General features: G+C 53.0%; 8 protein-coding genes across 8 annotated transcripts, besides 3 other annotated features; 3 read left to right on the top strand and 5 right to left on the bottom strand.

The window, feature by feature from the left end:
• Positions 1-514: 514 nt before the first annotated feature.
• EKO05_0008976 (uncharacterized protein) lies at positions 515-1,585 on the bottom strand (the record flags this gene model as incomplete). Its single annotated transcript, XM_059637437.1, has 2 exons — positions 515-1,111; positions 1,163-1,585. 2 exons carry the CDS (start codon positions 1,583-1,585, stop codon positions 515-517), a joined length of 1,020 nt encoding a protein of 339 aa, XP_059493420.1.
• Positions 672-703: a tandem repeat.
• Positions 1,586-2,137: 552 nt separating the features above from the next.
• On the top strand, positions 2,138-2,489 carry EKO05_0008975 (uncharacterized protein; the record flags this gene model as incomplete). Its single annotated transcript, XM_038942003.1, has 2 exons — positions 2,138-2,162; positions 2,218-2,489. The coding sequence occupies 2 exons, from the start codon at positions 2,138-2,140 to the stop codon at positions 2,487-2,489; spliced, it is 297 nt and encodes a 98-aa protein (XP_038795590.1).
• A 390-nt stretch (positions 2,490-2,879) lies between these two features.
• On the bottom strand, positions 2,880-3,548 carry EKO05_0008974 (uncharacterized protein; the record flags this gene model as incomplete). Its single annotated transcript, XM_038946670.1, has 1 exon — positions 2,880-3,548. The coding sequence occupies one exon, from the start codon at positions 3,546-3,548 to the stop codon at positions 2,880-2,882; it is 669 nt and encodes a 222-aa protein (XP_038795589.1).
• Positions 3,477-3,524: a tandem repeat.
• A 371-nt stretch (positions 3,549-3,919) lies between the features above and the next one.
• Positions 3,920-4,666, bottom strand: EKO05_0008973 (Vacuolar protein sorting-associated protein 20; the record flags this gene model as incomplete). Its single annotated transcript, XM_038941909.1, has 3 exons — positions 3,920-4,153; positions 4,212-4,575; positions 4,623-4,666. 3 exons carry the CDS (start codon positions 4,664-4,666, stop codon positions 3,920-3,922), a joined length of 642 nt encoding a protein of 213 aa, XP_038795588.1.
• Positions 4,667-4,944: 278 nt separating this feature from the next.
• Positions 4,945-7,228, top strand: EKO05_0008972 (Ribosome biogenesis ATPase rix7; the record flags this gene model as incomplete). The annotated part of the gene is made up of 2 exons (XM_038941907.1): positions 4,945-6,606; positions 6,662-7,228. 2 exons carry the CDS (start codon positions 4,945-4,947, stop codon positions 7,226-7,228), a joined length of 2,229 nt encoding a protein of 742 aa, XP_038795587.1.
• Positions 7,229-8,105: 877 nt separating this feature from the next.
• Positions 8,106-8,627, bottom strand: EKO05_0008971 (uncharacterized protein; the record flags this gene model as incomplete). The annotated part of the gene is made up of 1 exon (XM_059637436.1): positions 8,106-8,627. The coding sequence occupies one exon, from the start codon at positions 8,625-8,627 to the stop codon at positions 8,106-8,108; it is 522 nt and encodes a 173-aa protein (XP_059493419.1).
• Positions 8,628-9,143: 516 nt separating this feature from the next.
• Positions 9,144-9,515, top strand: EKO05_0008970 (uncharacterized protein; the record flags this gene model as incomplete). The annotated part of the gene is made up of 1 exon (XM_059637435.1): positions 9,144-9,515. One exon carries the CDS (start codon positions 9,144-9,146, stop codon positions 9,513-9,515), a length of 372 nt encoding a protein of 123 aa, XP_059493418.1.
• A 208-nt stretch (positions 9,516-9,723) lies between these two features.
• EKO05_0008969 (uncharacterized protein) lies at positions 9,724-11,504 on the bottom strand (the record flags this gene model as incomplete). The annotated part of the gene is made up of 4 exons (XM_038942051.2): positions 9,724-10,433; positions 10,493-10,814; positions 10,861-11,103; positions 11,157-11,504. 4 exons carry the CDS (start codon positions 11,502-11,504, stop codon positions 9,724-9,726), a joined length of 1,623 nt encoding a protein of 540 aa, XP_038795586.2.
• A 1,661-nt stretch (positions 11,505-13,165) lies between these two features.
• Positions 13,166-13,210: part of a mobile genetic element that runs on past the window's edge.

Here is a 13,210-nt window from a genome sequence, read left to right as displayed (position 1 = left end):
CAGCCGCATGGTTTTTGACTTAATGCAGTCCTGACGATCGTGGTAGGCGTGTTTACATAGTAAAGACGAGGGTTGTGGACAGGGCGACGGGATTGGAGATCTGCTCAGCGATTTTGGATCGTCCAGACCACCATCCACGCTAGGCTCCTAGCTGCAGCATCATCCTTGACTGCCAACGCCATTGTGCACACCCTCAGCGACCCAACTCGTATCGCGATTACATGTAGTGGTGAAGTTTGACGAATGCTACACTACCAATCAACTCCTGTCCCAAGCTCAATTAGGATACCCCAGCCGAATAAGTATTCAGGTCGGCGACCTCCCGTCCAGGCTTCGAACTGTCAGCAGCGCGCATACACCACACGACATCGACGCGCGTCGCACACATGTATTCAATCATGGGAAAACTTCTTGCTCAACCATGCAGCGTTCCAAAGAAGTCGCGCAGATACAGTCCGATTGCAACAAAACAAATGTTTGGAAAGGGTCGAGGGTCTGGATAACTGGTCCACAGTCAAGCCTCAAAACTATCACTCTCATCCCTCCTCGTCGATGAAATAACGACGTCTTTCTGTATCGTAATTCCGCCATGTCTCCCGCTTCGCACAACGACCATCTGGATGTCACTATCCTGACTATCGGCGCCTCGCCTCGCACTCTGCAGGACCCCGCCTCCTCCTCCTCCTCCTCCTCCTCCTCCTCCCAGATGCCTACTTCCCGACCTCTCATACACTCGAAATTCGCTTTCCAGCTCAGACGAGCCTGGCAGCGATGACCGCAACTGGTTCAGTATTGTAAACTCTGTGCGCAGCTTGACGGCGTACACGGCGGCTTTGTAGTAGCCCTGCAGGAAGAAAAAGTCTGCATAGCACAGGCCGATAAGGCTGCAGTCCAGACAGATGATGAAGATGTTTACGAAGATCAGGTGATAAAGGACACGCCGTGTAGTGCGCGCGTTTGTGCCGAGGAGAGCGACATTCTGCAGGTGGCGCGCTGTTTCGCGGATGTAGAGGAGGGAGATCATAGTCTCCTGGACGAAGAACGCAGCAAGTTCGATCTTGTCCCATTTAAGATTGGCGGGACCGAGTCTGTGGACCATGGTAGGGTGGCGCTGGTTCTTGTTAATTGTTGCTGTCGCTGTGCACCAGTGCGAAAAGCTTACAGCGACCATGCCCAGCACGACAGTTCCGAGGCCGAAGATGACAGAGTTGACAATGATCATGTAGAGCACATAGTGTCCAGTCTCGAGTCTCTGCAGGACCAGGTTGAGTCTTGAGTAGAGGACGATGGACTGCGATACGACGTGTGTACACCATGACATATGAATGATGACAATGGCGCCATAGCTCTCCCAGACCTTGAAGTCCAAGAGTGTGATGAGAAGGGCATGGGTGATGATGCCCCAGGAACAGGCGAGGCAAGACCAGAAGTAGAGACTCCGGCGTGTTGCCCTTGACAGCAGACGCACACTGACTTCGACAATCAGATACCAGGCAATCCCCAGGAACGCAGCAGCTGTCATCGCCATAGGTAGTGGTGTGATATTTGCTGTCGGCAGCGCATCATTATCGACTTGGAAGGCCATAGCGTTGGATTAGTGGGAAAGCGAACACATGGTGTTTGGACGTGTGGAGTGCCAATTGACTGGAACACACATGTCCCCCAGCATTCTGGTCGACAAGGTGACGGATGGCGTCTTGGAGACGAGCAGATGGCGGCCAGACAGAGCTCTCGACTCAAGGCCGATGGTTGACAGATGCAAGTGCACATGTGAGGCGAGGCTGCACATGCAATTCTTGAACGGTGTAGATTACTAGATACCCGTTTCACCTCCCAAGACGGGCATACCGGTAGCACAGGGCGAGCGCAGAATCGCTTTTGCGGAGAGCAGCTGCATCTAACTGGCCGGCATCAACGCACGGACCTTGCGCAGTGTGGAAGCTGAAGCTCTGCCGGTCGAGCAGCGTGCGCATCAAAGCACTCACCAAGTTCATAACCACTGCTCGAACCGCTCTTCCCCATACCCATCAACATCACCGCGCGTCTATACTACACGCGTAGACCACAAGCTCCAACACCTCGCGCCGTCGACCCTACCGTGCGCCCCAAGCACCGCGACTCTACAACCTACACAACAATGGCACTAAACGCCTATCTCAACAGTAACCTCCCCCCCTCCCCTCTCTGCGTAGTCTACACCGCCCTGAACCTCGTCAGAAAAAGTATCCGTCCTGACGCTCGACGGACGAACCATGGTCGGCACGCTCTTCTCGTGCGACGGATCGATGAACCTAGTGCTAGCCGACGCATACGAGCGCATCATTCGACCAGCCGAGGACGGCGTGCCGAGCGAAGAAGTGCCGCTGGGACTGTACATTGTGCGGGGCGACAGTGTGGCCGTGTGCGGGCGGGTGGATGAGGATGTGGATGGGAAGATTGATTGGACAAAGGTGCATGGCGATGTGCTGGGGAGTACGAGGCACGTCTGATCTGGGGGGCTGCGATGAGAATTCGACATGGACAGCGATTTGGATGAAGATGGAGGAATCTATGACGGGCAAGCCTTGCAAAAAAGTCAGAGCAAGGTCAGGGCTGGGGCCTGCGTGGATTGGACCTCGTTCCACCGACGCGCAGAGACGGCCAGTCCCAGATGTGAGCTTGGATACGACGCACTCGCCGCGAGATGATACCCACGAAACGAACGATACAAGATGTATGTTCCTCTGCTCGAGATGGCGGTACTCTCAGCTGACACGGCAGACCGCAAAACCCTCGTGTAGAATAGCAAGGCTGAACATGTGAACATGTGAACGTGTGCTGCGAAAAGCAAGTTTGAACACAATCGCTTTTGCATGCTGCATCCCCCTCCGCCGCTTGGTTTACTGTATCCCCCTCCCCAGTCCCTCCTTGACTCCGGCAATAGCCTTGTGGTCTGCAGGGTTCGCCGCAGCCTCATACAGCACGCTGACCGGCTCCTTGTTCAGCTTCATAAAGTCGCCCTTGAACGCCAAATAGCTAATCCTCGTCTCGTCCACCTCTCCTTGGCTCCAATTGTCCTCGAAGAACAGCGCAAGGTTCCTTGTGCTGTTGAAGTGCACGCGCTTCACGGGAATCTCCTGCACCTCGTTTGTCTGACTGATCTCCAGCGTCTGTGTCGGCTGCTTCTCAGACGCCGTTTCGAAATCCATGTCGTCGCCGAAATTCGCAAACACCTTGAGCGTCTTCGGACTGGATGGAGAATCGCTCGTCCGCACCAGTAGGCTGTGTAGTCGCACCTGCCCCGTGAACGGAACCATCATGAGCAGCTGCTCGTCGGCGCTGGAAACCACCTCGGGCGTGGGGTCGAGGCGCTGTGCCCATGTCTTCTGGCAGATGGCCCGCCCGCTGTTCGATTCGTCTTCGTTGAGCGTGCGGAGGGCGCTGAAGTCGATTTGCGAGTAGAGTATGTTTTGGAGCGCGGGCGTGATGTCGTCGCTGTGATCGTGCTCGCCATGGCTGTGCTCGTGATCGTGATCGTGATCGTGCGATTCGTCGTGGCAGTGGGACATGTTGAGTGGTGGTGACGTTGGAGCGTGGTGTTGGCGGAGTAGCGGGGTAGCGGGGTAGCTTGAGCTGTGAATCGTGGTTGCTTGGTGCTCAGCTGGGCTCGGCTGCACAGGTGACAAGTGTGGTTCAATGTTGCAGTAAGGTTGGTGGTGTGGTGCGCAGATGGAAGAAGCAGTGAGCAATCGTGTACATCATAAGACATGATCGTCACTGGGACGTCGCGCCTTGGGGCAGAAATGGTAAGCACGTGCACAGTAGAAGCACCGTCTGTTCTTGTCAGGATTTCTAAGGCTGTCTCCAGACCATCGATGCTATCGCTGTACTCAGAATGACCCCAACGCCTCGCTCAATGCACATACCTGCCCGCTGACCGCTATGCCAACATGGGTTCTGCCGCCTGCTCCTGCTCAGCAGCACGCTCTCTAGCCCTTCTTTGTGCCCGTTCTCTTGCCATCTGCGCTTTCTGCTCTGGCGTGAACTCGGGTTGTTTGATGGGTGCATCGGGCAGCGTGTCGCCGTTGACTTCTTGTTCGAGAGCCTCGAGCTCGTCTTCGACTTCGTCTTCGTCTTGGTTGGACATCTTGTTCGCAAGGAGCTCGCTGATTTCCTGCAATGATCGAGGTCAGCCCATCTGGTGTTGGCAAGAGCACCACGGTCAGACGCACCTCTTGGTATGCCCGCGCCTCGGCATTTTCGCCCAGCAGCTTCTCCACATTCTCTATGCCGCCCATCTCTCTGTGGATCTCCTTCAGCACTGCAGTTCCTTGCTGCAACCCATACAACACATCCTTTTGCACAAGCGCGAATTCGACATCGCTCGTGAGCTGCTCTAGCTGCGCTAGTTGCGCATCCGTCTTCTGGATCAGACCTTCTTGGTACTTCTTCCGTCTGAGCGCCAGCTTGGCTCTATTTGTATCGCCCTTGGCTAGGCATTCTTTCGCAATCGCCTTCTCGCGATCGGTCAGCACAGTGATGCGCTTCTGGTACTGGCGCAGCTTATCGCGCTGGTTCTTCATGTCCAGGATCGCCCTGCAGCCGTTAACTATGCGCCCGAAACTTGGGGTGCGCGAACGCACTTGTCCTGGGCAGAGATCTTGTTCGAGCTGCCTGAGTTCCCCATGCTGGCAGTAATCCCATCAGCGCATCAGTGTAAGTGACTTGGACCGCGTGCCTGCCTTGATTGACGTAGGCGGGCGCATCAACGACGCCGAGGTTGGGCCGGCGCGCTAGCCTTATCGATTAAGACCCTGGTCCGAGGCCTGGCAAAATATTTGTGGATTGGAACTCGAGGTTGTCAGGAACATCAGCCATCTTCGAGCTTCCACGTCAGCAAGATCGCGTGGAGCCTCGCTGTGCGTCTCAGACACCCGGTCCCTTCCAGATTGGTACAGGTTCAACATGGCGCCCCGCGGCCGCTCCTCCCTCCAGCAGGGTCTGGATCGCGATATCTACCAGATTGTGCGCAAGTATCTTGACGACAAAGCAGAGTCACCTCTCAAGCTGCGTGTCTCTACCATTCAGGAGTACATACAAAAGTCCAACTCTAGCCTCAAGAGACGACCCAAGAAGCAGCTGGAGGACTCCATCGAACGTGTGATTGACGTGATGCGAGAGGACGAGAGCGAGGTCGATGACGAGATTGCTGATATCGAAGGCGAATTTGGCGAAATGGAAGAGAAGGCCCAGAAAGAGAAGGAGAGTAAATCAGCTGACTGGATGAACAAGCAAATCGTCGGTCAGTGGACGAACTCTGGGGCCGTGGCTCCCTCCACAGCCAACGGTGAGAAGGGCAAGAAACGCGATGGCGCCAAGACCAGCGGAGAACGTGAGAGCAAAAGACAGAAAAAGGCGGAGGCAAAAGAGGCCAAGATCGAAACCGCGCCGCCATCTGGCGTTAGCCTGGAAGATCTCGGTGGAGTGAGCAAGGTCATGAACCAGTTGAAAGAGCATCTTGTCCTGCCACTGCTCTGCCCAGAAGAGTACGTTCAGAGAGAGATTCCTATCCCGCGTGGTATCCTGCTGCACGGCCCTCCTGGATGCGGAAAGACGGTCATCTGCCGAGCGGCTGCAGCCGAACTGGGTGTGCCGTTCATCGAAATCCTTGGACCATCTGTCGTATCAGGCATGTCCGGAGAGTCGGAAAAGCAAATTCGCGAGCATTTTGAACGTGCCAAGGAGGTAGCACCCTGCCTAATCTTCATTGATGAGATCGATGTCATCGCACCCAAGCGAGACAACGCGCAGAGTCAGATGGAGAAGCGTATCGTTGCCCAACTGCTCATCTCAATGGACAGCTTGGCCATGGAAGGGAACGATGGCAAGCCGGTGATTGTCCTGGCAGCCTCCAACCGACCGGACAGTCTGGATCCTGCGCTCCGTCGCGGAGGGCGTTTCGATACGGAGATCAACATGGGTGTGCCAAACGAAGCTATGCGAGAGTCCATCTTGAGAGCTCTCACACGCAAACCTAAACTTTCGGAAGATGTGAACTTTGGCAGCCTCGCCAAGATGACCGCTGGATTTGTGGGCGCTGACCTGAAAGACTTGGTCAGTAAAGCGGGTACTTGGGAGATGGAGCGATACCGCGAAGCTTTGGAACTACAAGCTGCAGCGAATGAAACTGAGATGGACGTTGATGAGACCAAGGTCACAGCTGACGATGCCGAGACAATACGATCCTGGAGGCGTCTAGTTCTACGAGTACGCGACAAAGACGCCATCCGTCCTGTGGGTTTTGAAGACTCAGTCATCTCAATGGAGGCTTTCCAGGCGGTACTGCCTACTATCACGCCCTCTTCCAAGAGAGAAGGCTTTGCGACAGTGCCGGACACAACATGGCGTGACGTCGGTGCCCTTGAAGGCGTCCGCGACGAGCTTGAAATGGCCATTGTTGAGCCTATACAAAACCCACAGCGATATGCCAAGGTCGGTATCTCTGCTCCCACAGGCGTGCTACTCTGGGGACCTCCTGGTTGTGGTAAAACATTGCTAGCCAAGGCCGTAGCCGCAGAGTCGAAAGCAAACTTCATCAGCGTCAAGGGCCCTGAGCTATTGAACAAGGTATGTTTGCTCGGTCTTTTCTGTAATGTTAGTATTAGGACTAACTCCGTGCCAGTATGTCGGAGAGTCCGAACGCGCCCTCCGCCAGGTCTTCATGCGCGCCCGCAGCTCCGTGCCGTGTGTCATCTTCTTCGACGAGCTGGACGCTCTCGTGCCCAAGCGCTCCACCGAGCTACACGAAGCATCTGCACGTGTCGTCAACACGCTGCTCACCGAACTAGATGGTCTAAGCATGCGCGAAGGTATCTACCTCATTGCAGCTACCAACCGTCCTGAAATGATCGATGAAGCTATGTTGCGTCCCGGCCGTTTGGAGACGCTGTTGTACGTCGAGCTACCAAAACCTGAAGAGCGTGTCGATATCTTGCGCGCGCTGATCCGACAGCGTGGAGTCATCCGGCCCGAGCTGGCCGAGGTGGGCCGTCGCGAAGAATGCAACAACTTCTCAGGAGCCGATCTTGAGAGCTTGCTGCGTAAGGCGGGTCAGCACGCGCTCCGCCGCCGTTCTGACATTGTCGAGGAGATTGACCTTGTGGAGGCAGTCAAGACGATTAGACCTAGTGTTGGGGACATTAAGAAGTATGAGGATCTGCGCAAGCGCTTCGAGACGAAGCTCTTCTAGAGCATCGTGTAAGCATAAACGAAAGAACAAGGATAGTTGAAGAACGTACGAGGAGTACACCACCTAGATTTTGCAAACTATGGACCATGTGTCGGACTCCAAACCTCTCTTTTGTTTCTACAACAAAGACACTGCTCCTTGCGCATAACCTGCGTCTTTTACCATCTCTCAGCCTCTCAAGCACTCCTCCAACCCCTTGCAATCTCACAACCTCCCACCCGCTTTCTCTACAGTATCCTCATCAACCCACCCGCCACAATGTGCACAGAACTCGACACCCACTACCCCTCCTGCCCACACACGTCTTCAGCGATGTACTCACTGCGCCCTGACACCCACGCGCCCACTCTCTCCACAGGTAAATCATGTCATCGCTATCGGTGCAGAGTCAGACGCGCTCGGAAAGGTACAGAAGGGGTAGGGGAGTGTCAGGATCGCGCCATGCATTAGAAGATAGGGGGGGGATTTCGGTATTGGGGGTAAATATGCGGTAGTGAGTGTAACGAGAGGAAGAGAAGGTGGTTTTGGTCGCAAGGGGGGGGGGGATGGGAGACGTGGTCAGGATGGAGCGGGAAAGATGGTGTAGATGTGGCGAGAGAGGGCGGTTTGGAGGCTTGGCCGGCGCTGCAGATGATGTCACTTGTGCTGCCTGCCTTCATGGTAGATGGTGATGGGGGAGAGGAAGTGCGCGGAAGGGGGTTAGGCAGGCATGATAGCGCGTCGTTGCTGGATGGAGGGAGTGGAGACAACTTTGGAACGAACGGACATGGCGGGAGTCTATCGCAACGGATGAAAAGGCTCGTTCGAAAGGGGAAACGCGATGAGCTGACTAATTAGGATGAGGTAGGTGGATATCAATTTGAATATAACGGTGCTTTCAATATTGCGCCCCGGGATGCCCCAAGATGATGGCTTCGCGTGCACCCAACGCTACCCCGTCGACACTATCGTCCAGCGGAACCGTCAGATCGCCCTCGCTCTCCCCGCCCCCTGCCCCCTGCCACCTCATAAACGCCTCAAAAGCCGCTGTTCCTCTAATGCTGCCGGTCTTGTCGAACCGTTCAATCATCGACCGCATGTCGCCGATCCACCGCTTGCACTCTTTGCACACGTTCATCTCGCGACTGATCTGTGTGCGCTTCATCGGGGTACCACACCGCACGGTGTTGAGTTGGTGGTCTGGCAGTGTCGCATAGTTCAACGTCGCAGCTACCGGAAGTGCTACCGGTGAGAAGTAGCCAGTGGAGTCACGTGGATCGTCAGGCGAGGAAACTGCGCGGCGTGAAGCTGTGGAGGCTGAACGGGAGATGGTCTGGCTGAGGGAGAAAAACCGACGTGTTGATCCGGAGCGCTTCACTGGTGCGGGGTTGGGCGCGTGTGGAGACAGAGGAGGAGACATGGGGCCACGGAGGTCGTTTAGGCGCTGGATAGCGGTGTCGCAGAGAGTCCAGGGCTGGTGGTGTGATTCGCCAATGTGGCCACAGCCATTGCTGATGTCAAGTTAGTATGATCGTGGGCACGGAGTACTTGTATCGAACAGTGCGTACTGTGAATCTATTAGCTGTGTACCCTTTGAGATTTGAAACTCGGTACCTGTTGTGTGAAGTTATGGTAACACATTGTGATCCTTAAACAGGCCACTGGGTCGGTACAGGAACGAGAGTTTGCAGATCTATAGTGGGCTTACGGGGCGCGGCTGTCAAAGTTGGCGAGTCTGCGGTGCAGATGGGTTAATGCAGGGAAACGCGGGCTTAAGATCGCTGAACTCCAGACCCTGAATCAATGATTGCGCAGGTATCAACGCAAATAGCGAATGCAGGCCCGTCAAGAGCCGTTGAAGTGCACTCTATCCACTTTTTACTTTCACTCGGACATTCCATCTGCCTTGTTTTGCTTGGTCGATAAGCGGTGAAGTATGCCCCGATCTTGCAAGGGTAAGCCCGTAATTGTTGCCAACGTGGCTAGCTGTCATCATACATCTTCTAATTTGGTACGTTCCGAGCTGATTTTCACCGAATGGAGCTTTCTGTCCGTTCAAGGACCCCAGATCATCAAACTGGAAGACGCCAACGCAAAAAGGAGGATGCGGCGCGGTATTATCTGTGACGTCATTTTCGTGTCGGAACGGCCGCGATCGCCCCAGCGGAAACAAGCTGGTTTAATGAAGGCTACGATGAATTGTTATGATCATACTGAAGACGGTAGCAGTCTTTTCAACATCAGAGGCGGCGCGAGTAAAGTGTTGACGGTCAGTTTTGAGATGCAGTGGAAATTGCAAAAGAGCTAGCAGTTTTAGTGCGTTTGCTAATTTGTGGACGGCGCCCCACTCAAACTTCACCTCAGTTCGACTATCCTTGAAGTCCGCTGACCGTCACTACCGCATGCCGAAGGAACAGCTTCGGTTCTTCTCTGATGGCCAGGAAATATCAATTACAGGTTCCGCTCGAATTGTGATGCGCTCCAAGGTTGACCCTGCTCAGCAGACCTTTCCCATTTCAGAGCGAGCCACTCTGTTCATACCTCTTCCAGATGATTCCCTCAGGAAGAGCCTTCCACTGTAGGTTTTCGTCCAACAGTCCTTCCATCTTTTCCCATTCAGCTTTCACTTGTTTTACCCTGCCAGCATCTCGGGGCACGATTTTCGCTGGGAAGGCGTTTGGCTGAACGATCAGTCCCTCCGTTAGGTCGTCTGCATCCGGCACAATCTCATTGCCGTCCTCGTCCTGCGCTTTGTGGAACTCAAAGACCCATAGCAGTCGCGATATAGCCAGGAATAATGACCGTTCAGCAATGTGCATTCCTTGACACAGGCGTCTGCCTGCACCAAAGACAAAGTGATCTCGCTTCGAGGCGTCTGGGTTATTTGCGGATTCTGCCGCTGTCTGATGATCATTGAGGTATCTTGCAGGGTCGAATCTGCGTGGATCAGGATGGCGTTTAGGATCCATGTGAACCGCCCAGACATTCAACATCACACCTGCGCCCTTAGGGATCTTATAGCCCATGTACTCATCATCCCGAGTCACAGCGTGCGGGACACCAAGGATATCCGTTGGCATCCATCGCATGCTCTCCTTAACACAGCCACGGATATACGGTAGATCCTGCGCATCCTCTAATGTTGGAAAGCGGTCGCCACAAACACGGTCAAGCTCTTCCTGTGCGATATTGACGACTTCTGGGAACAACAATAAGGCTTGGATGACTAGGGGTATCAGTGACATCAGCGCAAATGTCCGCCTAGATCCGCTCAGAAGCACTCACACCCAATAAGTATTGCAGCCGTAGTATCGGAACCTGCCTCGAGGAGTGATCCGCTCGTGTAAGCAGCGAGTGAATCAGAGAAGTGATTTTCGTCTTGAGCTCGGAGCAAGTCAACACAGAAACAAGGCATAGCAGAGCCGTTCTTGATGGCTTTCTTGACATTCAGCCAGTGGCCCATGAACAGCTCATTCTCCTTCTCGTGCAACTTATTTGCGTGCTGCCGGAGCGGGAGGGCCCAATCGGGCAGACTTCGAAGCAACGGGAATACATCAAGAAGGGCGGCTGTCTGAGATCCGGCCACCTCGGAGAACTTCTCAAATCCCTGAAATTGTGTCAGCACTTGCGTCACACAGAGGTTACATGCTCACACTGTATAATTGAATCAGCTTGGGGTCGTTTATGCTTGTTGTGCGGAATCCCAAGATCATCTGAGCTGTCAAAGAGTTTGTGTATCGGCGAATATGGTGGCTAAAAAGATCTGGCTTCTCCAAGAAGCCCATGAGCATGGTTTTGCTCTCGAGATCTTGGTATGGGACATATGTCCTGGCAACTTTAATGTTCAAGCTGTTGTGAATGATCTTCCGAAGCAATCGCCAGGTTTCGCCATATTCCTGATATTCTGTCAACTGAAGGATTATCAGAGAAGTGTCCGACTAGAACCCACCATCAACGCTATGCGCAGGCTACCACTGATAACATTTCCCAAGTACAATTCTGGTCGAGAGGAGTATATACTGCTTCTTTTTTCGAGTAGATCCTTGATCACTTGGTCGGAAGACAGGACGATCAATACCTTTGTTCCGAGAACCAATGAGTATATGGGACCATATTCCTCAGCCCATCTCTGGAATTGCAAATGACCCTTCTTCTTCGGCATCAAGTGAAGATTGCCAATCAGTGGTAGCGTAGGTGGCCCTGGAGGATAGTCTACGGGTCTCCCTCCGATTCTACCAAGCTGTTGCAAGACCAAAATCAGCACGATAGCCACCACTGCATACACAGTGACAGACATAGTGAGTGAGAGATAATTAACCTGGCAGCGAGTGATGCCGTAGACATTAATATATCTCCCAGGATTCGGATATGGCGTGACGAACAACGCACATAATGCCAATATCCCCTTATCTCTTGCGTAGATTCGTATACAACTCTATTGGTGAACTCCCTTAGACTAAAAACACTGCAGCACAGGGTCGATCGACATCCTATCAGTAGCCCAATCAAAGACGAGACGAGTGACTCACCTTCTTAGCCGTGGGGGATAATTCAGGGCTGCGGATCATGTGGGCGAGTAACGACAGCTTGTGTTGTTACAATGACCGCGCTTCTGATGTAGCGCGCTCAGAGCGGCCTCAAGCTTGTCGACCCCGCCATCACCACGCAGCGATCGTCCATTCGAGGGCAAGATCCGCTATCAGTATTTGAAATGGAAACGTTTGGTAAAAAAACCTGTTAAAAGACGTAAACGTTCTGAGTCCGGTACCCTGAGTCTCCCAGACCGTCTACTAACAGCGCAGCCAGTTATTTCATCTACAATTTCTGTATGAAACTACAGCTTGTGCATTCTCATGTGAGAACAGTATTTTTGCCAGAGCTATCGCTCAAATGTAAAGTACCGCAATTTGAAGCTAACATTAACATTTTTGATGTTTACTCTCGAAAACAGCATGCTTGCTTCTGAGCAATGTCATTCTTCATCACGAACTTCACAACACTTCACGAGACGCGCATGGCTCATGCTTTCTCCGTCACGAAATGGAGATAGTATTAGGGCTTGTACCCCTGATCAAAACAAATATCCTTAAGTCTGGCATCATCGTCGAGATTTAAAAGACATCTTGCCATTTTCGGGTGGATTCGCTAACAGCGGCCGGCAACCTGTATGTCCTCTCTCAATTGCTAGAGTTATCTGACTTGTAACTCCTGTCTGAAATGTGGGATAAACAGTCGTGATTCTTGCCTGGACAGCGCTCGTGATCGCTATCTTGCAGTCTAGCTAATGACCTACTTGCAAATCATTTCCTGTGACGTCCCAGAGTGTTTTCCCCTCCAAGCGCTGGCTTCATGCTGCCGTTAGACAAGTAGCAAGGCGGTTTGTTGCCTGCTTAACAATATAAGCAAATTCTTGAAACCGAGTCAACTAAGGCTTTAGACAATGTACTGTTCCATAGCAAGAAGCTCTCTGGTCCACAGTGCCCTCCCAGTATACCAAACGAACAGGACTGGAGCTTGGTCCGCTACACAAGGATAACGCATGTGCAATAAATAAAAGACAAGAGCAGCAAGGCGAGTTCGCACATGCATAAAGAAACTCCTTACAGATTACAACTCTGAGATAACCCCTCTCCTCATTCATTTCTCTTAATCTGAGGCAGTTGCGCATAGGAAGACTCGGTCGAAACGGATTGAGTCGTAAGACACAAAGAGGCAAAACCTGCGATGCTGTGCAATTGGGCCAGCGTTCGATACCCCGGGTTCTCTTCCCGCCAAGCGGTTTCATTTTTGCTCAATGTACCTTCTGCCCTTTCACCTCTAAGCGCACCATCACATTCATCACTGTTATCCAGGTGACAGCGATGCCGTTCCTCATGATTTGAAGGCAGCCTTATCCAACACATGTCATTTCTGACTTGGTGTTGAGTTCTACGCATGTCTTTGAATGTCCATGAAGAGCCTTTAAAGTAGGCGATGAAGTACTAGTCTTAAGTAAAAACATTA

This window comes from Ascochyta rabiei, chromosome 16, assembly GCF_004011695.2.
Source record: "Ascochyta rabiei chromosome 16, complete sequence".
Taxonomy (NCBI): domain Eukaryota; kingdom Fungi; phylum Ascomycota; class Dothideomycetes; order Pleosporales; family Didymellaceae; genus Ascochyta; species Ascochyta rabiei.
The sequence above is the reverse complement of the archived record's forward strand: the minus strand, read 5'-3'. Positions and strand labels throughout refer to the sequence as shown.